This window comes from Adiantum capillus-veneris, chromosome 27, assembly GCF_014529385.1.
Source record: "Adiantum capillus-veneris isolate H3 chromosome 27, ASM1452938v2, whole genome shotgun sequence".
In the NCBI taxonomy this organism is placed as follows: Eukaryota; Viridiplantae; Streptophyta; class Polypodiopsida; order Polypodiales; family Pteridaceae; genus Adiantum; species Adiantum capillus-veneris.
Genome location: NC_140957.1, coordinates 113761465 through 113788604, shown reverse-complemented (window position 1 = coordinate 113788604; position 27140 = coordinate 113761465). Strand labels below are relative to the sequence as shown.

The 27140-nt window shown below is 45.3% G+C and overlaps 1 protein-coding gene across 1 annotated transcript in view; it reads right to left on the bottom strand.

The window, feature by feature from the left end:
• The window catches only part of LOC147422595 (Ankyrin repeat family protein), a 65927-nt gene that overhangs the window by 17737 nt on the left and 21050 nt on the right, over positions 1 to 27140 (bottom strand). The window contains exon 2 of the mRNA XM_086503283.1: positions 13799 to 13934. Coding sequence (XP_086359409.1) covers positions 13799 to 13934 — 136 coding nt within the window. The remainder of the gene's footprint in view (positions 1 to 13798; positions 13935 to 27140) is intronic.

The following is a 27140-nucleotide window of genomic DNA, read 5'->3' as shown; positions in this document are numbered from 1 at the left end:
GCTGATTTACGAGAAGGAACCCGAGAACACACCTCTTTTGTGTGTAGGATTGGAAGAGAGAATTTTCTATGGAGAGATCTCTTCCGGGGAATTGCTTTTCGAGAACGGAGTTGCGTTTCGAGCGTCGAGACTTTGAAGGTAATGATTTTCATGTTATGAACTCTGAGTATTTGTTTGCAGGTGTACTTCCTCTTAGTGAGGGAGTAGGAGCAGAGGAAGGTATGAGCCTTTGCAGGAGAAAAGCGCTCTGAGGAACTAGATCCAAATCAGCCGAGGGATTTCGTACCCGAGTTTGGGAAGTATATCCACGGATCGGAGAGAGGTAGTCTCTCAAGTTGTGATCCGGAAGTTGGGATTCCCAAGTAAGGACTTCGTGTCCGGGAAACTGCGGGAAGAGGACTCTGGAAAGAGAGGTGGAAAAGAGTTGCAAGCATGCCATGCCCTGAGTTTGGAAGGTGAGATCCAGAGGCGAGAACCTTGATTCTCGAGGAATTGGAATAAGGAACGGAAGTTCCTTGGAATAGGGTTTTGCCCTAGGAATCGAAAGCTGAGGCTTCCGGGAACCATCAAGTCTTATTCTAGAACGAACGTGGTAATACGTTCGGTTCAAGTGCTTGTATAGACTTCTCCTCAGTAATAAAGATACTATTACCGGGGGGGACCAGCCCATCTTCTGGTCCCCAGTACTGTGTCGATCTTCTCACTCTCTATCTCTCTCTCTATTTATTTCTCTCTATATCCTCTGGCTTCAGTAATAAGTGATAATTCCTATTTATCTGAATGTATTTTATATTGTTATGCGCTCCCGTTTGTGACACCATATGTGAAACTTAGTGCAGATGATTGCCCAAAATCGGATGACATGCGGGCTGAAATGGCCAAGATTCCTTATGCATCAACAGTAGACAACTTAATGTATGCTATGATCGCCACACTTCCAGACATTGCATTTGCAGTGGGAGTGGTGAGTAGATACATTAGCAACCCTGGCAAAAAGCATTGGGAAGCAGTGAAAGGCATCTTGAGATATTTGAAGGGCACAAAGAACTTGTGCATTTGTTTTGGGAAGTCGCGTTTGAGTGCGGATGGTTTTACAGATGCAAACTTTGCTGGACATCCAAATTGCAGAAAGTCTACTTCAGAATATGTGTTGGTGCAGTGTCTTGGATATCTCGATTGCAAAAATGTGTTCCTTCATCCACCACTGAGGCTGAGTATGCAGCTGCTACTGAGGCCTGTAAGGAAGCTTTATGGCTTATGCGTTTGGTGGATGATCTTGGCATTAACGCAAAGGTTCCCGTGTTGGATTGTGATAATCAGAGTGCTATCATGTTGGCAAAGAACCCTGTCTTTCATGCCAAGACAAAGCACATTGAGGTGAAGTATCACTTTATCAAGAGTGTACTTGAGGATAAAGCTATTGAGCTTGTCAAAGTAACACAAATGACAATTCTGCAGAACTTTTGACAAAAGGCTTGCCAGCAAAGCGGTTTGCATATTGTCGTCAGTTGATGGGCATGGTGTGAGGAAGTCACAAAATCGGCTCTTTGATCATAGTTAGCTGATTTTTTATCTCCCTAAGGCACATTGCCTTTAGGTGGGAGTTTGTAAGAAATAGAGGCTAAGTGCCTTATGGCCGGCCGGACGGGTGTGAACACCCTCTAGGTCACTTACTCACTTACTCTTTTAATGAAAACAAAGAATAAACCCAATACACAATCGTGGGCTAAACTAACGATCTCGCTCTCTCTCTCTCTCTGTGCTCTTCTTCCTGCGCTCCTTCCTCCTCTCTCTCTCTCTCTCCTGCTTCCATCGCCCCCTCTTGCAACACCTTGAGCACCTCCTCCTTCCCCAACATCTTGGTGGTAGCCTCTCCCTTTGCACTTGCATCATGAGCATATTATGACAAGATTTCTACTCCAAGGTTATGGCTTTTACGCCAAAAGGTCATTCGTCTCGATGCATCCTCTCAGTCATTCCTTACCCCATGGCATTCCAGTACGTTTCCAAGGAGGGCATTCTCCTATGCAGTGTCCTCAACTTTTACAATTTCTCATATTCTATGCCAACTCTGGTGGTGAAAATGCTCTGAGAGGTAAACTTAGCCAAGATGTCCTTTGACTATTGCAACAACTTCATGGCATGGCAATGCGGACCAAAGATACAACATAGCAACCGAGGTTTTTTGCCAGTTTTTTTGATCGCTAATTACGAATTGATGACGTGGCACGTTGTACAGATATGCTGACGTGGCAACTTTTATGCAGATGACTTTTTTTGGGTGCCAAGTTTTATGAAAGCATTGTCTTTTTGAGCAAAACTCTTGATAAGCTCTTTCTAGAGTTGATTTTTTAATTGCAAACTCTCTTATCAATATAAAAGAAATTCCAACAAGGGCGCTCGCCTTGAGAACCAATACTCTCTGGAGAAATCTCTCGTGCCGTCTATTAAGTGCAAGTGTGCTCTTTTTAGTTCTTTCAAGCCTTTCCATTGCAGATTGCCATGTTTTGGTGAGTCAACAAACCATCACTGAATTGATGTATCACCACCCTATTTTATGTGATGTGAATTTATGTGTTGGAGATGAATGACTGCAACATTCTCTCTAACCCTGTGAATGTCTATAGATATTTGATTTCGCTTGCATGACTACAGGGGCCAAAATTGTTAACAATCTTGGTTTGAGTTTCTATTTGTACAAGTGTAATCACGGAAGGTTACTCTTAGGGGTATATAACAACTTAATGACGTGGCAACACGGACCAAAGCTACAACTAAGCAACCCACGTTCTCTGTCGCAAATTACGACGTGGCATCCTATATGGATATACTGATGTAGCAACTTATGTGGTTGACTTTTTTTTAGCACAAAGTTTATTAAAGCATTGACTTTTTAAGCAAATCATTTGACCAGTTGATTTTTAGAGCTTTTTTAGGCCAAGTGCCTATAAAAGAGAGACAAGCCTCAAATGTAAACACACACTCTGGGAGTGGTGATCGTACAGTTGTAAACTCTCTTACCAATATAAAAGAAATACTGACAGGGACACTCAACTTGACGGCCAATACTCTTTGTAGCAGAACAACTCCTCTTTCGTGTCCTCTATTAAGTGCAGTGTGATCTTTTTAGTTCAGTCAGCTCCAGATTAACATGTTACAGTGAGTCATCCGTCACGTAGGTGATTGCAGGCTATTGTGTGTCGATCTTGGAAGGGCAGATCATCCTGCAACTTATGTTTCCTTGAGATGGCTTCCTCCTATTCCAGAGACTTCTGGACTTGGATTTCTTGCCGGTTTCCCACCTTGATAGCTTTCTCTCCTTTTGGTCAAAGTGTTCCTCCTCGCCTTGTTTGTAGCTACTACACTAGGTTTCTCTATCCTAGTGGTGATCGTCACCAATGAGCTACCAAATGCTCGTCTTTGGTCTCTTTCTCTATAACGTTTCAACAACTTGTTCCGTGGTTGGCCACACCATCAGCTTCCTTGTGTGACTTGATCGGTGTCTTCTCTACCTAGATCCTCATCACATTGGTATTCTCTCTCTCTCTCTCTCTCTCTCTCTCTCTCTCTAGCAACGAAGAGGGTAAGGAGGGGTAGCATGTATGACTAAGACTGGAAGATTTTGTATCAATTGTGAAAGATGACAAACATTATGTATGGTTGAAACTTATGACCCATTTTTGTAGATTCTCCCTTTTATGCTTGCATGGATAGACATCAGCCAATTGTTGAATTAGAGGAGGATACTTTTCAAGACAAAGATGATATTATTGTCTTTGAGGATACGAGTGCTCGCACAAAAACATTGCAACATGATACTCAACAATTTAATCTACCATACATTTCAAGGGAGTTAGAGGAAGTTCACTTGTATGATTGTACTTCAATGGAAGAGAAAGAGCCAGATCACTATGGAAAGTTACTTTTACACGTGCAATAGCACGGATATGTTCATTGCCAATGGTGTAGCTTTATGGAGTGGAACCGATGGATTTACAAGTACAAAACACAATGGGGATAGTGTGATTGACTATATGCTACTCTCTGAAGCCATCATGTATCACATAAAGAGTTTTACACTTCCAATGGACCCCGGAATCAAACCTCTAGACCTTATGTATTGACCTTACATGTGGAGAAACAACTAAGCATGTTAATATCAGCCAAAGGGAAGATAAGTTATCTCTTTGTATGGATTTCAAAGGGGCACCAATGTATATTGAAATGGTTGAGGAAAAGTTATGGATGACAAAGCTTCAATAAGACACACCATTGAAAACTAAATGGGAAGCTTTCAAGAAAGTTATTAGTTCTTGTGTTGAAGAATGCTTTGCCATAGAGCATGTCCATGGTATCAACAAAGATAGATCACACAAAAAGTGATTTGATAAAGAATGTCAAGAACCTCGAAAGTCCTTGATAAAATTAGATGCAACTATGGATAAAAACAACTATCAAAGTCATTTGCATACATACAAGGATTCAAAAGAAAGAGATAGACATGAGAGGTCGAGCATCAATTTTTTCAAGTTGAAGAAAAGGCACGCGCATGTGGAAGATTTTGGAGAAACTTTAAGGGCAAGCAGGATGGTAACTTGAGTCTTATTGATATATTTGGGGTTGAACAAGGATGTCTGTTGTCACCAACTCTCTTTGGTCTATGCATCGATCAATTGAAACAAATGATACTAACTTTATGCAAGAAGAAGGCATTGAAGAGGTCACTATTTTGCAATGCAATAATCATGCTTTTGTTGTATGCGGATTCTAGCACACACTTCAGAGGATTCACAAAAGCTTATGGTTGTCCTTGAGAACTTTTGTTTGCATAGTGGGCTGATTGTGAATGAATCCAAACCAAAGGTTATGATTGTGAAAACCAACCACAAAGAGAAGCCATGCATTGTGTACAACAATGAGACACTTGAAGCTGGTGAGAGCTTTAAGTATCTTGGCCTTGAGGTTTCGACCAAACACAAGTGGCATGAATGTGCTATGCGTCATTCGGAAGCCGGGAAGAGAGCGTACTATGCATTTGAGAACATGTGTAATGCAGGGAATGTCAAATATTGGGTTCTCAAGTACCTTTTTGATACATTGGTGACACCGGTTCTTCTTTATGGAGTTGAAGTGTGGGGCGGGAGCATCTCAAAGTCTACTTGGAAAGAGTTTGAGAATGTCCAAAAGCGTTTTCTTGCAAACTTTATCCAAGTTAAGACACAAACACCATATGTGCTCCTACTTCTTAAGTCGGGATCTCCTCCAATTCAGGTTATGGACATGGAAAGGGTCGTGGAGTACATGATAAAGATGTGGCAAAACCCCTCACATCGACTTCCTATAATTGCATTGGAAGTAAGCAAAAAAGTTCAAAAGAGCATAAAAGCAAGATCTTGAGCACGGGATGGATGCAAAACATAAAGAAGTGGTTCGGGAGATGGGATGCATTACACTCGCTACATGATGTCTCATTAGAATCCCAAGTAAATGAAGCTTTTCTACAATGCCAATGTATTACAGCTTGGAAATAATCCTGTGGGTCACGCTTTATACATTACACCACCCATATGGCCCCCAACTACAAAACCATGTTCTTCGTTGGGAGGAGGCATTGGGGCAATGGAGACAAGTCAAATCGATTGTGCACATTATGCTCACTGCAAGTTCGAGAGTCTGAGTACCACACACTACTAGAGTGCTCAGCTTTTGGTCACATCCAAACTTGCTTTCCTCACATTTTTAGCCATGACTTAGACCTACACAGTGTCCACTCCTAGCCACTGTGGGCTCTCCATTGCGACTCTCATCACCACAATTTTGAAGCATCCACAATCACTTATCAACCCCATACACACTATTTGACCTCCGAGGACGATAATAAAATCTATCTATCTATCTATCTCTCTCTCCTCTTTTAGCGGCACCTTTCAACCCGTAAACCCTCCCAATGCTGGTTTGTTTCCAATTCCTGCCCATCCCTCTAAGCTTAATCTCCAAGAGGATTGCAGGGATTCCCCCCTTGGTGGAAGGGCTCTCAATTCTACCCTGTTACGCACAGCAGCACCAAGATGGACAAAAAGAAGACCCTCAATCGATCATCTAGAAAGAAGCGTAAATTCTACATGCAGGAGTTCGATTGTGGTTCTCTCTTTCTCCTTTGTGTTTTTCAATATATCCTTACGATTCTCTCCTTTCTCCTTCAGGTTAAGCTATTCCTGGGCTGAAATTGATCTATTTCGGGCAGATGTTGGAGAGCTACTGACGTGTTTTACGGCCTGATGGGTGCTACTTCACCACCTTCCAGGCTAGATTGCGGGGCTGTCAAAATGCAAACTTTGCTAACTCTTCTAACGATGATTGAAAGAAAGGACAAATCTAAGCTGATAGTTGCCCTCCAAAAAAGCAGAGACTAAGGTTGTCTTGGATGACTTCTTCAGCTTCTACTTATGGCTAAATCTGGCTGTGATATCTTGTTGATTTGGGTTTGCAAAACAAGGCTAGATCACAGCCCGAGGGGATAATAGGCAGATATACCTTAGGCTCATATGTCCACTGAAACCGGCCTGTACTTTCAAAAGGGCGGTAGACTTTAGACTTAAACCTTATTTGCTTTCACCCATTTAATTTGTCGCCCACTTTACCTGTACTTTCAAGACACAACAAAGGGGAAAGGGATACAAGCTACTAGAATGCACCGGTATGAGAAGACCGACACCAAATTGGCCCCTAACTTAGGCGCCCCTTTCGGTATTTCTTTATTGTTTAAAAGAGGGAATAAACACTGTCGTTCCCTACAAGCTGCCCCGCACAAGCTTGGCTGAATTTCAACTGTTCCAGCCCAATTTCGGCAACATAACTGTACTAGGACCCTTCACAATCAGTATTCCCACGCATTGAATGACTTTCCCGACGCATACGAGCACTTTGCAAAACCTGGCGAGAATCTGCAGCACGCTGAATTCCCTGTTTTCAGCCCCGAAAATGCGCCAGATCACCTGTACAACGGTCCCCTCGTGTCCCCGAACCTCCTGGGGGTATTAGGGACCGTTTAGGGCCAAAACCCTAAACCTGCAAAAATACACAGCAGGCTGTAATTTACTGTTTCGGGCTCCGTTTCGCGTGCCGGTCGCATCCGTCGCAAGTCCTCTAGCTCCCGCACCTGTAGGGCTACTTGCCCTTTGAATCGAACGAGATTTCTGGCGTGAAACCTCTCCGAATTCACCTGTACCTGCGGGGGATTAGCCGCTAGCTAATCTAGTACCTCTGCAAGAGGCTCTTGCCTCGGCAATCGCGCATGAACCCACACAACTGTACATTGGTCAATTAAAAAGCCCACTAGTGGGGCATAACATACTGCCATAGGGGAGAGAGAGGGCAGTGCGTAGCGTGCAAGGCATCACTCTTGGCACCGCACTGTACATAGGAGGGAAAGGAAGCACTCCATAGCTCTTAACCTGTGACAAGAAACTTGAAAATGAGCTCACAGCTGAAAATCACGTTTTTGCCTTCTCTATAAGTAGTAAACTGGCCTCAGAGTGCCAAGTGTCACTCATTTGTGCATTTTGCCGCTTTAGACCCTCGGGTCTAAAAATATCTCACCTGCAACCTCTGTTGACGTGGCCACAGAGTATCCCCATGTCAAACTGCACATAATGACGCGAAGACATTTTCAGGTCCCAAAATAGCAGTTCCCTTAATTTTAGGAGATGCTGTCATTGTATCTTTCTAGGTCATCCGACCCTCTTTGTACATTGCAGCCACACCCACAACTGAAATGTAGCCTCTGTAACATAGGATTCCAGTTTGGCTAGTCAATGACCCCCACTTGGCTAACCATAGTCCTTGTCCAACCTTAGTGCTCTCTTGCCCTCAGGCCTGGACTCCCTCTGGACAGTTCCACACTAGCTATGCAATGCAGGGCAGTTCGATTTCCCGAGGGGTGTTTCCAAAAAGTGAAAGTAAATAAATAATATGTAGTGGTTGCAATAACCCTTGTGCCTTTTGCTTGTCAAACTTGACCTTCTGGCAAATTAGGCATTATCCCACAAAGGCATCGACATCTCTTCTCAATGTAGGCCAGTAGAAGAATGTCCCAACCGCTTTAAATGTAGCATCGATACCACGATGCCCTGCATACGCTCGGACATGACTCTGCGTCGCAATGGTTTTGTGACACACAATCTGCCATGCATCATCATGAACCCATCTTTGACAAGATAGTGTTCATGACGTTGTCCATCCATTAGCTGCTCGAAGACCCTTGCAAAATCTTCATCATTTGCATACTGTTCTCTCATATCATCAAGTTCATGATGATAAGGAATTGACACAGCTGAAATTTGTGGCTTCCTTGACAAGGCATCAGCCACAACGTTCTTCTTGCCTTCCATATGCACAATCTAAAAATGGAACATGGACAAGATATTTGCCCATCGACTATGCTTCTCAAATAACTTTGTCTGTGTCAAGAAGTATCGCAAGGTCTGATGGTCCGTTTGGACAACAAAATCTGCACCTAGGAGGTAGTGTTTTCCAACTTAAGAGTGCATGAATCACAGCCAGTAGCTCTTTCTCATAGACCTACATGGTCATCTCTGGCCCTTGCAAAATTCTGCTCTCATAGGCTAGTACCCTGCCATCTTGCATTAGCACTGCACCAATGCTACTACCACACGCGTCACATTGGCCCACAAATGACTTCCTAAGATCTGGCAACACAATGATTGGATCTGAAGTCATCTTTTCCTTTAAGAGATTAAAAGCTGAAATCTCTTTCTGTGTCCATCTAAAGGTGACTGCCTCCTTTTGAAGAGCATGTAAAGGTGAAGCAATCTCAACGAAATTTCGGATAAACCTTCTGTAATAAGAGCATAGTCCCAAGAAACTTCGGACATCGTGCACCGTCTTCAAATCTGGCCATGACTTGATCGCTTCAACTTTTGCAAGATCCATTCTGACACCATCCTTTGAGACAATGTGTCCCAGAAAGTGAATCTCTTCCAGAAAAAATTCACTTTTCTTTGCATTGATGAGCAACCTATGACTGCGTAGCTCTTTGAACACAATGGCCAAGTGATGCCTATGCTCCTCTTCATTCTTTGAGTAGACTATCATGTCATCAAAGAATGTACCAACAAACTGCTGGTGTGGACGGAAAATTCTGTCCATCATCCTATTGAACGTAGCAGGAGCATTTGTGAAACCAAAGGGCATCACTAAAAATTCGTAAAGGCCAAACGTCGTTCTAAAAGAAGTCTTGTGTACATCCTCTGATCTAATGCAGATCTGATGGTACCCACTCTTTAGATCTATCCTGCTAAACATGGCTGCTCCTCCTAATTTGTCTAGAATATCATCAATTCTAGGTATAGGGAACCTATTCTTGATGGTATTCTTGTTCAGTGCACGGTAGTCGATGCACATACGCCATGAGCCATCCTTTTTCTGCACCAACAACACTGGAGAACAGAATGGGGATGAACTGGGCTGAATCGACCCCTTGTCTAACAGCTCTTGTACTTGGCCCATTATCTCTTTCTGCTGAGCCGCACTAACCCTGTACGGAGGCTTATTTGGTGGACTATTGCCTGGCACGAAATCTATCGCATGGTCCTCGGGTCTCTCTGGCGGTAATTGAGATGGTAATGAATCGGAAAAACAGTCACTGTACTGTTGTAAGAACATTGACCTTTCTTTATCTAGCACAGATAAATTTGATTCATCACAATCTGACACTTCACGTGCAAAAACCAAGTACGCAGAAAGATGCTTTTTCATTACAGAAGTAATAGCAGAAGCTGATACAGTGGGAATAGACTCCCCTTTAAGCTTTACATCCAGAATGTGAGTCTTTCCCCTTGCTCTGTACAGTGATCTTTTTGTTGTAGGCATACATGATTCCCTGTACACGAAACAACCAAGGAATACCTAACAACACATCACATCCGTCCAGTGGCATGATGTAAAATTCTTCCGCATCTACATAGGACTGGATATGTAGGCGCAACTTTCCAATGATGGGTGTCACAGCCTCTGTATGGCCAGGACATGCCAAACTTGCCTCTGCTGTATACTCCATCTCTTCAGCTCTGATTCCCAACTTTGAAGCCAATTCTGGGGAAATGAAGTTGGCTTTGGCACCTGGATCAAAGAAGATAAGCATTGTTTGATCCCTGACCTTTCCCCATGCTCTGCAAATCTCACTTGCATCTAAATTTGGCTTCTCGCCCACCATATCTGGCACTAGACCAGCCATGGGCTTCTTTTTTTTCCTGTCCTCCTTGTCTTCAGAATCAGCTGGCCTTTTCTTTGTAGGACAATTGTAAGCAATGTGGCCAGGCTGCTCACAGATGAAGCATTTGTTCTCTAACCTCAAGATCTCCTTTTGCTCTTCCGACTTGCAAGGAAAATGTCTTTTCCCTCATTGGAAACGTGCTTCTTTGCTGAATTTTTCTTGGTTAATCCTTCCTTGACGCCAGTATTGAATTCACAATCTTGTCCCTTGAGCAAACCATTGCCAGTGTTTGCTACCTCGATGAGCTGCGTCAAAGTAGTGACTTTGGTCTTCGTGCAGTACTTTCTCAATCCTTTGGGTAGGCCACAACAGTATTTTTCAATCTGTTCTATCAATGGCACAAACCTATAGGAAGTTACTGGAAGTAGAGCTTTCCAAAACTTCCGATTGTAGTCATCCAGATTCTTGCAAGTGGCAGCATTAAGCTGGTGCCATTCTGTCATGACATCTGCTTCAAAGTCATCAGATAACCATGCTGCTGCAAAAATCTGCTTGAAGTAAATCCATGTGGACGTAGCTTGCCCTTGAAGCAATAAAGTTGTCCACCATTGTCCCGCATTCCCTGTCAAGAAAGTGGTTGCCTTGCGGACCTTTGAAGCCTCTATAAAGTTTCCCCCCGCAAAGGCCTTGTCAAACTGTTGGAGGAATGAGAGAGCCTTCTTCCTGTCATCAAACCCTGTAAAGGTCGTGAATGTCACACCTTTGCCACCTTCTTTGTACGGAGTTGGCCTCTCCAACGGCGTTAAGTTGTCATATGGAAGTGACTGAAACATGGGAACACTGTTAGGGTTCATTTGTGTTCCCTGACTGCAATTAAGTTGGCCTGGAAATGCCATATTTGGCTGCTGATTTGTAATTCCAGCCATACCAAAATTTGCCTGTGCCATCCCAAATTGGCCCTGAGTGCTTTGAAACCTTGGTAGCATGCCCGTGACACCATACATGGTGTTAGGCATCATCGTCTGAGCACCCCCGAACACTGTTCCTTGCGTGTAAAACTGATTTCCAGGTGCATGACCAGCCATGCTCTGGAATACCGATCCACCTCCAAAATAGCCAGGGTGTACTGAAGGTGGTGGGAAGACCTGTTGCATAGCCTGTAGGTTGCTTCCCTGCCCATTAGAACCAGCTATAGGCTGGTGAAAGGTGGCGGGCTGAACTGGTACAGCTTGAAAGACTGGCATCTCAGCCACCTGTTCTTGCACCTTAGACACAGGTTGTGGAGACTGCACGTTCTCCGTCAAGTGTACAGGTGTTTCCATTGACTGTGCAGTATGAATCACCTGTGCTCGAGCCTTAACAGGCTTTTGAATATGATCCAGTGACCCAACTTGCTGAGACGGACCAAGAGGTTGCAGAAAGGCTAAAAACCTCGGGTTCTGCATTACTTTTGTGAACATAGCCACATCAGTAGCCAACTGGGTCCTGAATATATCATCATCCGTCTGTGGTGGTCTTGAAGACTCACCCACTTCATGTGTCTGTTGACCCTCTGAAGAGGAAACCTCTTCAGTCACATCATCTGGTGTGTCAGCCATAATTGCAATTCCTTGTGTTTGGTCTATGATCCCCTGTGCCTTCAAACCCAAAGTGACCAAGGCTCACTTCTATGGGAAAAGTGATTTTATCCCGCCAATGAAACCATGAAACCGGCCTGTACTTTCAAAAGGGAGGTAGACTTTAGACTTAAACCTTATTTGCTTTCACCGATTTAATTTGCCGCCCACTTTACCTGTACTTTCAAGACACAACAAAGGGGAAAGGGATACAGGCTACTAGAATGCACCTGTATCAGAAGACCGACACCAGATTGGCCCCTAACTTAGGCGCCCCTTTCGGTATTTCTTTATTGTTTAAAAGAAGGAATAAACGTTGTGGTTCCCTACAAGCTGCCCCGCACAAGCTTGGCTGAATTTCAACTATTCCAGTCCGATTTCGGCAACATAATTGTACTAGGACCCTTCACAGTCAGTATTCCCACGCATTGAATGACTTTCCCGACGCATACGGGCACTTTGCAAAACCTGGCGAGAATCTGCAGCACGCTGAATTCTCTGTTTTCAGCCCCGAAAATGCGCCAGATCACCTGTACAGCAGTCCCCTCGCGTCCCCGAACCTCTTGGGGGTATTAGGGACCGTTTAGGGCCAAAACCCTAAACCTGTAAAAATACACAGCAGGCTGTAATTTACTGTTTCGTGCTCCGTTCGCGTGCCGGTCGCATCCGTAGCAAGTCCTCGAGCTCTCGCACCTGTAGGGCTACTTGCCCTTTGAATCGGACGAGATTTCTAGTGTGAAACCTCTCCGAATTCACCTGTACCTGCGGGGGATTAGCCGCTAGCTAATCCAGTACCTGTGCAAGAGGCTCTTGCCTTGGCAATCGCGCATGAACCCACACAACTGTACATTGGTCAATTAAAAAGCCCACTAGTGGGGCATAACATACTGCCATAGGGGAGAGAGAGGGCAGTGCGTAGCGTGCAAGGCATCACTCTTGGCACCGCACTGTACATAGGAGGGAAAGGAAGCACTCCATAGCTCTTAACCTGTGACAAGAAACTTGAAAATGAGCTCACAGCTGAAAATCACGTTTTTGCCTTCTCTATAAGTAGTAAACTGGCCTCAGAGTGCCAAGTGTCACTCATTTGTGCATTTTGCCGCTTTAGACCCTCGGGTCTAAAAATATCTCACCTGCAACCTCTGTTGACGTGGCCACAGAGTATCCCCATGTCAAACTGCACATAATGACGCGAAGACATTTTCAGGTCCCAAAATAGCAGTTCCCTTAATTTTAGGAGATGCTGTCATTGTATCTTTCTAGGTCATCCGACCCTCTTTGTACATTGCAGCCACACCCACAACTGAAATGTAGCCTCTGTAACATAGGATTCCAGTTTGGCTAGTCAATGACCCCCACTTGGCTAACCATAGTCCTTGTCCAACCTTAGTGCTCTCTTGCCCTCAGGCCTGGACTCCCTCTGGACAGTTCCACACTAGCTATGCAATGCAGGGCAGTTCGATTTCCCGAGGGGTGTTTCCAAAAAGTGAAAGTAAATAAATAATAAGAAAGAAATCAACAAAAAGGATAGATAGTAGTCACACGCTGTTGACATCCACCCCCGGGATGGATGATGGGCGATCGACAGCAGCTTCAATGCCGATAAGGACGCTAGAGAAATAGGGAGACTAGCGGTTGGTGCCTTCTATTGGCTGAAATGGCTACTTTTCTTCCTCTCCATGTATTCCTCTCCATGTATTCTACAAAGACTGCCCCATGCCTTCTACAAAGACTGCCCCATGCCTTCTTATATTCTTAAATAACTACAATTGTTTAATAACAAGCCACGTCCAACTTTTGCGCCATCAAATCATCAACCAAATTGCAATCCTGTCCACTTATTGCATTCAGAACCCTCGTTAACAAATATGGTAAATTCTATCATACAAGCCCCATAAAAACTTTTCGTTCAACACAAAGTTCAAGCTAACATGAAAAAAAAAGATACCAGCTTGTAAAAGGATCTCAACGATGGAGAGATGACCACTGCTTACAGCGGAATGAAGTGCAGTCCAGCCCTCCTCGTCCCCAACATTGACAATGCTGTGTGATGGATCAGAAATACCACACAGAATTCTCACAATCTGGGGAAAACCAAACAAGATTCAATCAATCATCTTGAAATCATCTCTCTCTCTCTCTCTCTCTCTCTCTCTCTCTCTCTCTCTCTCTCTCTCTCTCTCTCTCTCACACACACACACACACACACACACACACACAGAAAAGGGGTGCTGATTTTTAATACTTGAAAAATCCCTCAAAACAGCCAAATGGTGCCTCTTCCGAGGGCAAGTACAAATTGGATACAAAGCGTGCCCGAAGGCGACAGTTGAAAAAAAATTGTATACAAACTAACCATATGGCAAAACTGTAAGAATTGAAAAGCCAAGAGAAAACACCTGTCGTAAAGAGCTTAAAAAGTGCCCTTGCAAGCTAAGGGAGAGGATGACAACATCCTCTCAAGGATAGGTGCTTCCACCAAAAGCTCACTCTACAACTCCATATCTATTGAGCTTTTAAGGAGCCTTTGCTAGCAAGGTTTTGAGCATATCCACAAGCTGCTCCAGCATTTGAAACACCACGAGAAAGTGGTCCTAACTCAGTCATCGTCAAAACCTCGGGTAAGGACGATAGAGAAGAAACAGTTATCATCACCAAGAGAGCTGCAGAAGATGACGATAAAGCATTGTGTCACGTGCACATCTACCCCTATGTGCATGTGGACAAGCTAATTCCTATTTCTAGGTTTAAGATAGCCTAGGAAGTGTTTTGGTACCCTTGTGAGCCTGTACATAGGACGTGCATGTTCAGGCACTTTAGATTACTTGCATACCCTCTGAATTGCACATGAGCACAGCCATTGTCTTCTAGGTGTAAGCACTAGGGAGTGTTCCCATACATATCATTAGTACCCCGCCTAGGTAGTTTACCACATATGAAGCAACTCTTATAAGTGAGTTTATTAACTTACTAATAAGTGACATATTAGCCCGGCCAAATTAAAATTGTGGGATTTTTTATGAGATTGTCCAACCCAGCTTTAATTCCATATATAAGTGACCCTAGGGGTCACTTCTCACCTAGGGTCACTTCTCAAGCATAAGTCAAGTACCCGCAATACAAACACTGGCAACAGCATGCCCTGGCGTTTTCCCTAGCAATACCATCAACATTTTTGCATCAGATCAGCATACAGCATCCAATCAGCCTACAGCACCAAGTTTTTCAGTTTTCAGCCCACCCTCATCATGCAGATCAGTCATAGCCTCATCAGTTTGGAGATCCCAAAGCATTTCCCGTTTTCAGCCCTTAGCCTCGCAGATCCAAGCATCTATAGCAAAATCCCATCAACACCTCAGCATCTAGGACCGTTGTATCAGCATTTGTGCAATCTAAAGCAAAGACCTCTGTAGCAAAAGAGAGGGGGCCCTTGAAGGTGGGTTTGGGACCCCATCCGGTGTTACTCTTCTTCTTTTCCAAGAAAAAGATCCTTCCATTAGTTAATCAAACTGCCCATAGGGCTACAAACCACCTCTACTACATAGGGCTATATCAAGAAAATGGGGAGACCCCCAATGAGTAAACAAAATATGAACAATGAGGGCTAAATCACAAAATGGGAGGAGGAAAAAGCCACACTGATGGCCGGTAGTGCCATCTAGGTGCACCCTGGACCATGGTGAACAAAGGCCTTGGGCGCCAGAGTCGCAGGAAAGCCTCTATGCGTGCCCTCATGCGGTCAGAGTTCTCCTCAAGTCTCTCGAACTGACCCCTAAGAGTGTGAATCAGCTCCAACAAGAAGTCGCAAATAGTCTCTGCCGATGGGACAGGGTGAGCCTTGAAGATGCGGAAGCAACGGGCCCCCCAAATGAACCAGAGTGTCAGGCCATAGACGAGCTCCCAACAAGCCTCTCTCACTGCACCATTTCTAGGGGGTAAGCTCTGTGGTCAGCTGGAGTGTAGATCAACCCCCCTTGATCACTATCATCCTACTAGTGGAAGCCAACTCAAAATGGAGTGACGGGCCCATGAGGGTGGACCAGGCTCCCGCACCCCAAATGTATTGTTGAGCTGTAGAAAGAGCTGGCACCAGCCGAAGAACCCGAAGCCAAACCTGTTGTGCCATGGGGCAGTCCCACAAACAATGACGCTGACTCTCGAAAGGATGATCACAAGCTGCACAAGCCGCCAAGAAGCCACTATGTACTAGCCAGCTCCCAAAACTGTTGTGGCTCTGTGTGCGACTAGCCATTGGAACAGAGTTACTCTCCTCGGCTGCGTGCAATCCCACACCCGCTCCCAAAAAGCTGAGAAGAACTCAGCTATGAGACCTCCTCCTGCCACTTAAGTGCTGCAGCAAGACGAGCCTCTCTCCGTGTTGCCAATATGTGGCACCCCAATCGAACTGTGTACTAGAAAAAGGGGATCCCAGTGTGATCGGTTGAAGAGAAGGGATCTCTCCATAACCACTCTCCAGGGTCCCATTGCACTCGTGCCAGAGGGCAACTCTCCCAAGCCCAAAACCGCCAGTGGCCTGTCTCAAGATTTGTTGGGTCAGGCTCTATGAAACAAGTCCTCCCACAGATACCTACAACTCGTATCCTCTGAAAGAAACATTATGCCACCTGTGGAGTCTCTACTGAGACTACGTGAAAGGGACCCTCTCACTAAACCTCAAAAAACATATGGGGTACGGACTCCGAGCAAGCACGAACTGCAATGAGGACCTCCAGTCACATGAAGGTCCCCATCCATCTCGGAGCTGCTGACTCTAGAGGGGTGAACCATGCAAGTGGGTTGATGCTGCTCCAAGCCACTCCTCAACTACTCCCAAGACCTAAGCAACCTCGCAACAAACCGATCCTCCAACCTCCTGCTCAGACCAACTTTGCGTATCTCTGTAAAAATCCACCTGATGGAAGGGCTCCAAGGGCCCCCTACATGAGGGACTCGAGCTCGAAGTCGGTGAAGGAGCAACTCCTTCTAGGGCTCCTAGCCTAGAAGCGGTCCTCTGACCACAAACTTCCCAAGGAGGGCTCTGCTCTACTGTGCTGGGTTAATGATTCCCAACCCCCCCCAGAGAACAAGGTAAGGTGATAACTTGCCAGGCCACTTTGGCCCGCGCTAACAGGGTGTCACGTCCTGACCACAGAAAGTTCCTAATCAGTCTCTCTAGTTGGCTGATACAGGAGCTCGAGAAGATCCAGCAAGACGTGATAACCAGATAGTAGCCAATAGCACCTGGTTGGCCCCTACAACTCAGCTTACCAAAGAAAGTCGTGCCGAACTCTAGTGAAGCAGTTTCCTCCTAATGGACAAAAGGAGGGGAGCAGTCTGCTGCTCAAGGGACAAGTCCAAGCCAACCTGACAACCCAGATATCATCCCCGGGGGAATCCGCTTGAAGCCCTCACCTAGTGACCAACCAGGCGTAGGAGCACTGCCAGCCCAGAAGGCCATGTCTTCCTCCAGTTGATCAGTGCTCTTGATGCACAACAAAACACATCAAGAGCTTGCTCACACCTATGAAGATTGACCTCCTAGCCATCCAAGTACAAAGTTGAGTCTTCAGCAAACTCAGCATCAAGTAGAATAGGGAGCTCTAAACCCCGCAAGCCAACCTGCTGTGAAGTCAAAAACCTGATCATCGCCTCACCATAGAGCAGAAAGAGGATGGGGGCAAGAGGGCAACCATGTCTGACTGAACGCATGAGCATGAAGCATTCCCCTCTTCCCCCTGCCAAGAGCACCTGACTGTGCGCACACCTGTAGAGAGTTGACACCTCTCTAATCCAAGCGTCAGAAAACCCCATCTTGCATAGAGTGCCCTCCAAAAAGTCCCACTCAACTCTGTTGTAAGCCTTCTCAAATCGAGAACAAGTATCACAAGATCCTCTCCTCAGAGAGGTGCGAGGACAGACGCCTCCTAAAAGATGCAAATGTTGTCAAGGATACTGCACTCCTTGACAAAACCTGTTTGAGCCCCATGTATAGTGCTCTCGAGTAGTGGCTGAATCCTCAAACTCAAAGCCTTCGCTAGAATTTTGTAGGCTGAGTTGAGAATGGTGATGGGTCGCCACTACCGAATCTCATCCAAGGAGCCTCCCTCCTTGGGAATAAGATAGATCAAGCCCTCACTCATGCTGACAGGCATCTCTCCAGTGTGAGATGTACTGATAGGCACTGCAAAGATCCGAACCAAGCAAGTCCTAGTACTCCGAAAAGAAGTTGGAAGTCAAACCATCCTCCCTTGGACAGCTCTGAGGGCCTCATGGAGCTCGCCTAGCTGGAGAGGAAGCTCTAGTCTCTGACGCATCTCCTCAGTAACAAGGCTAGGCACCTACGCCCAAAACTCCTCTCCACATGCAGCTTGACGCTCTGACTAAGGCTCAGCTGACAACAAAACACGATAGAAGTAAGTAGCAACTGTACGCATATCCCCAGGCTCTGTAGCAACTGACCCGTCGGGTCTCCTCAACTGGCTGACACTGATGTGCGCATGGCGGGGCCCCACCGTCTCAAAGAACTCCCCAGTAACTGTCACCCATCTGCATCCACTGAGATGCTTGCAGATGAAAGGCAAACTCATGCAGCCGCTCGTCAATGCTAGTCAGCTCATGTCGAGCCTGCTGCATCTGCTCCTCCAACCAAGGATTGTCCGAGTGCTGCTCTTGCATCCTCTGTAAGGAAACAATGCCCCGTTAGAGATGCTTCTCCTCCTCCCTCGCGGCAACCAAGCGAGCTGCAAACTCCTGGAGGAAAAAGTGACTAAGCTCTGTGAGTCGAGAGGCCACTCTACCAGCAAGGGAGTCATGAGTGTCTAGACTCTCTATCCACAGTGCCGCAACCTACTCTTTGAGCTCCGAATCCAGCAGAACCCTCTCAGGGATACACAGCATTGTACTCCCACTCCTCAATCTGTCTGTCACAGTGAGAATCACTGGCGCGTGGTCAAAAAAAGGTAGTCCAGGTCAAAATGCAAACAGATCCACCCATGTCACAGAAGTGGTCACTGGCATAGAAGCGATCTATCCGAGAGAGATTCGCTCCTACTCTGCAGTCAGAGCGAGAGACACTTGTGTCAGAGCGAGAGAAAGACAAGCTGTCTGGAAGACCGCTAAAACTCGCCCGTGGGGCAGTAGGCTTTAGCTTTCACCCAAAATTCTTTACTTTAGACACACACACAGAGAACGTGCAAAGGAAACCTGCAATGGGAATTAACTCTTAAGTATACACACGGCTCGGCAGCTAGAATGCTCCGAGCAGACGCCGACAACCTATAGGCCCCAAAATTGGCACCCCTTTCGGTATTTCTTTATTATTTAGGAGGTAAATTACAAAGTAGAGTCCTGGGAATCCCTTTACCTGTATCCCGCTAGATACTATCTGTTTTGGCCAAATTTCGGCAACATAACAGCCCCAAAACTTGCGCGAAACCAATTCCCCTGATAGAACTCACTTTCATTGGTGTATACCCTCTAATTCCTGCCCAAAAACAGTAAATTCAGCACACTGTATTTACTGGTTTTTGCCTGTTTTCAGCCCCAAACAGTCCCCTAGCTGTCCTCTGCCAGTGGGCACGATTCCCAATGGTTCTGGCGTCCGTATGGCTGAAAAACAGTCAATTTACAGCACATACACAGCACTGAATTCGCACCAGTACGGTGAGGTTATGACCCTCACCAGTGCCTGCTTTGGAGTAGCAGTTAGCTACCCCTGTTCCTGCTCAAGGAGGCTCTTGCCTCTTTTACTTCCTAGTATCCACCAACTTGCTAAGTGCGACGGGGGGACCTACATGATCTTGCTCTAAGCCTAGACATCCTCTTACTATACGAATTCCAGTGCCAACCACTTCTCGTCTGCGGGTGAAACTACCATTCACATTGGCCATACAATGTCCGACGGTTTGCTACTTCAAAAAGAGGGTCTAAAAATAAAACAAAAATCATTGGAAAGAAACCAACAACTAAGGTTAGCAGTTACCACGTCCTCGTGACATAGTTAATAGTTGCCGCGTCCTCGTGACGGCCATACAAAGACTGTATACTGCCAAACATCAGAAATCCTCAAGGTCATACATAGACGCTCCCAAGCTGCCAACTCAACCAAGTGCACAGTAGCATGGCTACCTCCAATGTGTCTAGAGGGGTCCTCCAACATGTTGAAGTCTCCCACTACACACCACTACTCTGGATGCAGCAAGGCCTCTACAATATGTGACCAAAACTCAGCTCGTGCACTCGCCGCATTGGGCACATAGGTGTGTTAAGAGTTCATCTTCATGTCCGATGATAGCTCCAGTATCTCCCACGAGCAGATCAGGGAGTGAGGGCTGTTTTTGTGGCTGTTCTCGGCCGTACTTGAGGTAGACGTACCTGTTCTCGGCGATGCACATCACTGTATTGCTCACCCGATAGGCTGGCATGAGACGGGACCCCCGTTCCTAGGGTTTCCCAGGGTCAGAGTCTCGAGTCATCTGCAGTCATGCTACTAAAAATGTGTCACTGGTCACTTTTAGTGAGTTTACATATTTATTAGCTATTATTAGCCATTTCCAGGATTGTGGGGTTATCTGGTTGGGTAGGGTAACCTGGAGTTTGTCTTATATAGGCAGGCAGCCTCCCCCCCCCCGTTACTTTTGGCATGTTGTTATGCAGATCACCAGCGTTTGGGCTCTCTCAGTGTGCTAGAGTTCTCTCTCTCTAGCGTTTGCAAATTGCAGCACTCTCTCTCTCTCTCTCTTGTGTTTTTGCACACTCTCTCTAGCGTTTTTTGCAAGCGGCCTCTCTTTCTTGCGATCTCAGCATCTGTCACAAAGTGATGACGTGGAGGACAGCAAAACCCTAATTTCTGCCACAAACCCTAAAAAAACCTGCAAACCCTAATTTTTGGAAATCGCGGAGGTCTATAAAAAAAAATAAAAAAAATAAAAAATTTTGGGATATTTTTGAGCGACGCAAATCTCAACTTTTGGCCAGAAAAGCATAATTGCTTTTATTGCTCTCATTGAGAGAGAGAGAGAGAGAGAGAGAGAGAGAGAGAGAGAGAGAGAGAGAGAGAGAGAGAGAGAGAGAGAATTTGCTTTTGCTTTTAGAAACTCTCTGTGAGAGAGGGAAAAGAGCTTTTGCTTTCAGGGCTTTTGATTTTGAAGCTTTTGGGGCTCTGCTTTTGGGCATCCCTTGTAACCTTTAAATAAGTGGTGAGGGCTTCACTTCTCAGAGCATCTGGACGCAGAGTTTGAGAGTGAAACCCTAACCGCTCTCTTGTACTTTGATGATTGATTAATACAAAAAGAAATACCGAAATGGGCGCCAGTCTTTGGGGCCAATATCTCTAGGCACGGAACTCCGCCGGGCCAGTCCAAATCTATTGTGATCTGTGAATTGTTTGAAGTGGTTATTTGGTGCTATCGTGATTGATTCTTGACTTAGAGTGTCCAAGTCTGTTACAGTGGTATCAGAGCACGGCCGATTTCTCTTCTACGAGAAATCCGATCCCCAATTTTTTTTCCGCGGCAACTATGGCTTCATGCAAGGATCAGTCGACTCCCTCTGCATCTAGAGATGCGGACAGGGATCACAACGAAGATTCCGGCAGAGAGTATGGCCCGCCTCGGAGCGGCGAGAGATGGAGCGTCGCCAGTTGATCGGCGATGCAACGAAGATGATGCTCAATTTTGCGAAGGACCCAAAATTTGCAAAATATACGAGCGAGACTTCTTTTCAGGAAGTGCATGAACAGTGGCAGAAAACCACTACACCACCACTCAAACCCGCTCTCAAGAAACTTTCTGATCACAAACAGTATTTAGAGAAGGAAGGAATTACAAGAGGTGGTTGATGCACGGATTGCTCAGCTTTTTGACGCGCAAAAGAAAGCCAAAAAGCACGACAAAAAGCATGAGAAAAGCACTGACTTCCCGGGATATTTGGGTCGTCAGTCGACTTTTGACAAGGCAAAGAAACGGAAGAAGCGTGTTCGATTTGAACGAGTACCCAGTTCTTCTTCTTCTTCTTCATCTAACAGTTCTTCTAGCTCTTCAGATTCGAGCGAAGAAGACAGAAAAGGTAAAAAGCGAAGCAAGAAACAAAGCTTCGAAAAGGGCAAGAAAAAGGCAAAGAAGGCTACATCTCGCCCAGAGACTGACAGTTCTACTGAGAAGTCGTCTACAGACAGCTCAGATTCCGATGACGGAAACTTTTATGCGAACAAGAAGAATTTTTACAAAGCTAACCGGGATGACTTTCTCGAAGATAAAAGCAAGAAAGTCCGAGAGTTTAAGGAAGGTGGCCACTCGATCAAGTTTGATACTTTTTCAGGATATTCAGATGCTTCGAAGGCTTTGTCTTTCATACAGCAGTTTGACATCGCTTTCGCGAGAGGACGCTATTTCAAAGCACTCCAAGAGTCGGAGAGCTACCTCTTACTTTAAGAGGAAGGCTCGTACTTGGTGCTCCACTCTTCTTTTAAGCAAGACTGCGTCAGTTAAATGGCTGAAATTTAAGAAGCTTTTTATTTCTTCTTGGTTGACGCAAGAATATGAACGAGATGTACGAGCTGCTTGGAACCATCTTCAGATGACCAAGAAAGATACAATCAATGCTTATTGTGAAAGATTCTGGAGCTCTTTTCTACCCGCCTCTTCATTCAAGAAGATCTTGTTCAAAGAACAGATTGAGCGGTTTACCTTGGGTCTACCTACAGAGATCCGAGATTACTGCTTGGAACAGAAGTCAGCTTCTATTCAGGAGTTGATGAGTCATGCGAAGCGGGGCTTTGCCATTCACTCTGGCAGTCTGACCTACCCCACAGATGAGGCCACGACACAACGAGCCGAACAGACTTCTGGGAATGAAAGTAGAAAGAAAAAGAGCAACCCAGAGAAAAAGGATGCACGACCCAAGCTTACTCCTGAGGAGAGAGCTCGCTTCATTAGAGAGGGGAAGTGCTTTGGATGCGGGGAACATGGACATATCTCCGCGAAGTGCCCTAATAAGGCACAGAAAGAACAGAATGATAAGAACGACGACAGGCCTAAGAGTTCGAGAGCAGCTGAGGAACGTGGCAGAAAAGGCAGATAGAAAAGGAGAACTGGTACCACATGGCGTGGGACTTGCACCGAATCAAATGAATGAAAGTACAAACTTTGCCGCTTTTTGGGGCAAAGTGAAGGATCAGGAAGCTATTTTGAAGGAGCCAAGGCCAACTTCTTTTCACTTGAAATTGGCGGCTCGACTTGGAATTACGCCCGACAGACTGACGCCACAGGCGGAGGTAGTTCGACTGGCACCCGGATGGGATGTTGCCATTACACCGAGCATTGGCAAACTTGTTTGCAATGACAGGGGTGTTCAGGGCACGCGAGTGACTTTTACTCAAGATCCCTTGGTACCACAAGAACTACGCCGTGGTTGACTACCGGGCTGAGAAAGCGACTTTGATAAATGAAGGACTTAGAGATTGTACTTGATGAACTTCAGTTTCTTACTCACTCTTTTGGGAGAGAACTGAATGATGGATAAAGGTTGAATATGTTTTGACCTGACCAAAAGAACGCCAATATTTTTTTCTCCACACTCATGCCGATTGCTTTTTAGAGGGCTTGAAGATCAAACCATTGATCTGATACCTAGAAGCACGCCACCGAACCGGCCACCTTACCGTGTGAGCCGAGTACAAAATGAAAAGATTATGAACCCAGTGAAAGACCTCTTGGAAAAGGGTCTTGTCCAGCATAGTACTTCAACGTATTGCTCTCCAGTGTTGGTTTTGAAGAAAGACGGATCTTGGAGAATGTGCATCGATTATAGAGCTCTTAACAAAATCACCATCAAGAACAGATTTTCGATTCCTAGGATCAATGATATACTCGACAGGTTACAGGGATCCTCGTGCTTTAGCAGGATTGACTTGAAGAGTGGATATCATCAGATCAAGATAGTGCCGGGAGACGTCTACAAGACGGCTTTTCGGACAACTTTTGGGTTATTTGAGTTTTTGGTGATACCCTTTGGGTTAACCAATGCTCCTGCGACATTTAACCGGATGATGGACAGGATGTTTCGAGAGTACGGGCTATTTGTTGGCACTTTCTTTGACGACATCATTGTTTTCTCCAAGAATGAGGCAGAACAGAGAGATCATCTGCTTCAGGTCTTTCAGGCAATACGAGATCACAAGTTAGTGATTAATGCAAAGAAAAGTGAATTTTTCCTACCAGAGATACACTTTTTGGGATTCATTGTGTGAGCAGCAGGAGTGCAAATGGATCCGGCCAAGATAGAGACTATCCGTGATTGGCCCGATTTGAAGAATGTCCATGCAGTTGAAAGCTTCTTGGGATTGTGTTCGTACTACAGACGGTTCATTTGAAAGTTTGCAGAGGTTGCTTCCCCTTTGCATATTCTTGATACAGAAAGGAGTCCCTTTCTCGTGGGATCCATAGAGGTGACTGCCTTTCAGACATTGATAGAGAAATTGACTACAGGACAAGATTTGACTTTGCCGGACTTGCAGAAGTCATTTGAAGTATTTAGTGATGCTTATGGTCGTAGTCTGGGTGCGGTCTTGATGCAAGAAGGCCATGTCATTGCTTACGAGAGCCGATTGTTCTCTAGGCCGGAGATGACAGCACAGATTTATGAGAAGAGCTTTTGGTGGTCATCCATGCTCTTACTCAGTGGCGGCATTACCTACTCGGAGCGGATTTTACTATCTTTACAGACCATCAGAGTTTGCGCTACTTCTTGTCACAGAAGCAACTTTCGGAAAAGCAGATGCGGTGGGCGAGCATCTTGTCACAGTTTCACTTCCAGATTGTCCATGTGCAAGGACAGAAGAATGTGGTGGCAGATGCTTTGTCTCGGAAACCCTTGGTTCTGGCTATTTCCACGATACATCATAGGAGCTTCGAGGATATGGTCGATCAGTATGCCACAGATACAGATTTTGCAGATATTTTCACGGATACGGGATGGGGAGACAGTAGCTGGATACTCCCTTCGAGAAGGCTACTTGATGAAAAAGACTATCTTGTGCGTTACACAACCGTTGAGGGAAAAGGTTATGACTGAATGCCACTGTCCACCTATTACGAGTCACTGCGGCATTGCTACCACCATGAAGGGGGTGGAGAGATACTTCTTTGGGCCGAGACTCAAAAAGGATGTGGAAGAGTTTGTGTGCAGTTGCTAAGTATGCCAGAAGGTCAATTTTGACAGGCATAAGGCACAGAGATCGTTAAAGCCTTTACCCATACCCACCCGCCCCTGGAAAAGTATTGAAATGGATTTCATTTTTGATCTCCCGAGAACACAGAAAGATCACGATGATTTTTCGATTACATGGCACGTCTGAGACGATTGTCTCAGACAGAGACCCCGATTTATGAGTTTGTTTTGGAAGGCAATTTGGGAGAACATTGGCACGCAGTTGCAGTTCTCGTCATCGTTCCACTTGCAGACTGACGGGCAATTTGAGATTGCCAATTCAATGATTTTAGATTTATTGAAGTCTTGTATCTCGGATCAGAAGACTCAATGGAAAAAGAACTTACCTTTGGTGGAATTTGCCTACAATAACACGATACACTCTTCGACGAGGAAGACCCCATGTGAGATTGTTGAAAGTGCTGCGAAGGTTCCATCCTTCCTAAGCACGAAACATTAGATATTGGAAGCGGATGAATATTCGCGAGATTTGGATACGGCTTTTGCCAAGGTTCGCGAGACTTTGCAGTAGTCTTAAGAACGACAGAAAAAGGCAACGGATCGCCATCGTCGCAACTTGAAATTGAAGGAGGATGATTGGGTGCTCTTACGTTTTGAGAAGGCACGCCTACGAAAGAAAAAGGGAAAGGAGAGGCTTTTTCCAAAGCTTAGTATGCGATACTACGGACCTTTCCAGATCACTGACAAGATAAATGATGTCTCCTTCCGATTGAAACTGCCAGATACTTGGAGGATTCACAATGCATTGCATGTGAGTCTCTTGAAACCTGTTAAGGGTGATGTGCCTGATGATGAGGAGCCTGATGAGCAACCCAAAGTGGAAGAAAACGAGGAGATCCTTATTCCTGAACAGATTTTGGCACATAACGATACGAAGAAAGGTAAAGTCTGAAGGCGGTTCTTGGTTAAGTTCAAGAACTTTCCTGCATTTGATGCGAAGTGGATGGAGGAGGAGAACCTAGCAGATACTCCTCGGATTGTGAAACTTTACCTCGATGTTTTGGTTTAGCATAGTCTACTCCAAACGGAACCCAGAATTCAGCTTGCATGGAGATCTGGTGTAGTGGGATGCACAAGAGGGGAGTCACTCCGCTCCCTTGTCAACAGATGCCTCGATTTTGATACTAAAGTCACTGATGTCTCTTTGAGCTTCAGGGATACTGATAGCTGACAGTATTCTGTTGGATGACTTTATGAAATGGAATTCCTGATAATGATACTGATTTGTTTCTTCACTTCTTTTGAGTGCAGGAACTGATAGCCGAAATGACTGCAGCATTTTGGTCTCATTGATCTCGAATAGACATGGTTGCAATAGGGGTTAGTCAATCGGACATCGATGAGGACCTGATTGGACCTAGATGTGATTGCTAGCTACATTGCTGATAAATCATGCTCCAAGATCCGAATGAATGTTGAATGTCATGTGATGTCCTGTGATGTCTGGTGATGTCCTGTGATGTCGTGTGATGTGACTGTCGATTTTGTACATGTGCTAGATGTGTGTTCCTAGTACGTAGGTACTAACAATCAGTGTCTGCTAAGACGGTTTATGGCTTTTGTCGGTTTTGCAGGCGTAATCGCGGTCGATTACAATGCAGGGGTATGTCACAAAGTGATGACGTGGCGGACAGCAAAAACCCTAATTTCTGCCACAAACCCTAATTTCCAAAAATCGTTAAGGTCTTTTTAAAAAAATTAAAAAAATTTGAGCGACGCAAATCTCAGCTTTTGGCCAGAAAAACATAATTTCTTTTTATTGCTCTCATTGAGAGAGAGAGAGAGAGAGAGAGAGAGAGAGAGAGAGAGAGAGAGAGAGAGAGAATTTGCTTTTGCTTTCAGAAACTTTCTGTGAGAGAGGGAAAAGAGCTTTTGCTTTCAAGGCTTTTGATTTTGAAGCTTTTGGGGCTCTGCTTTTGGGCATCCCTTGTAACCTTTAAATTAGTGGTGAGGGCTTCACTTCTCAGAGCATCTAGACGCAGAGTCTGAGAGTGAAACCCTAACCGCTCTCTTGTACTTTGATGATTGATTAATACAAAAAGAAATACCGAAAGGGGCGCCAG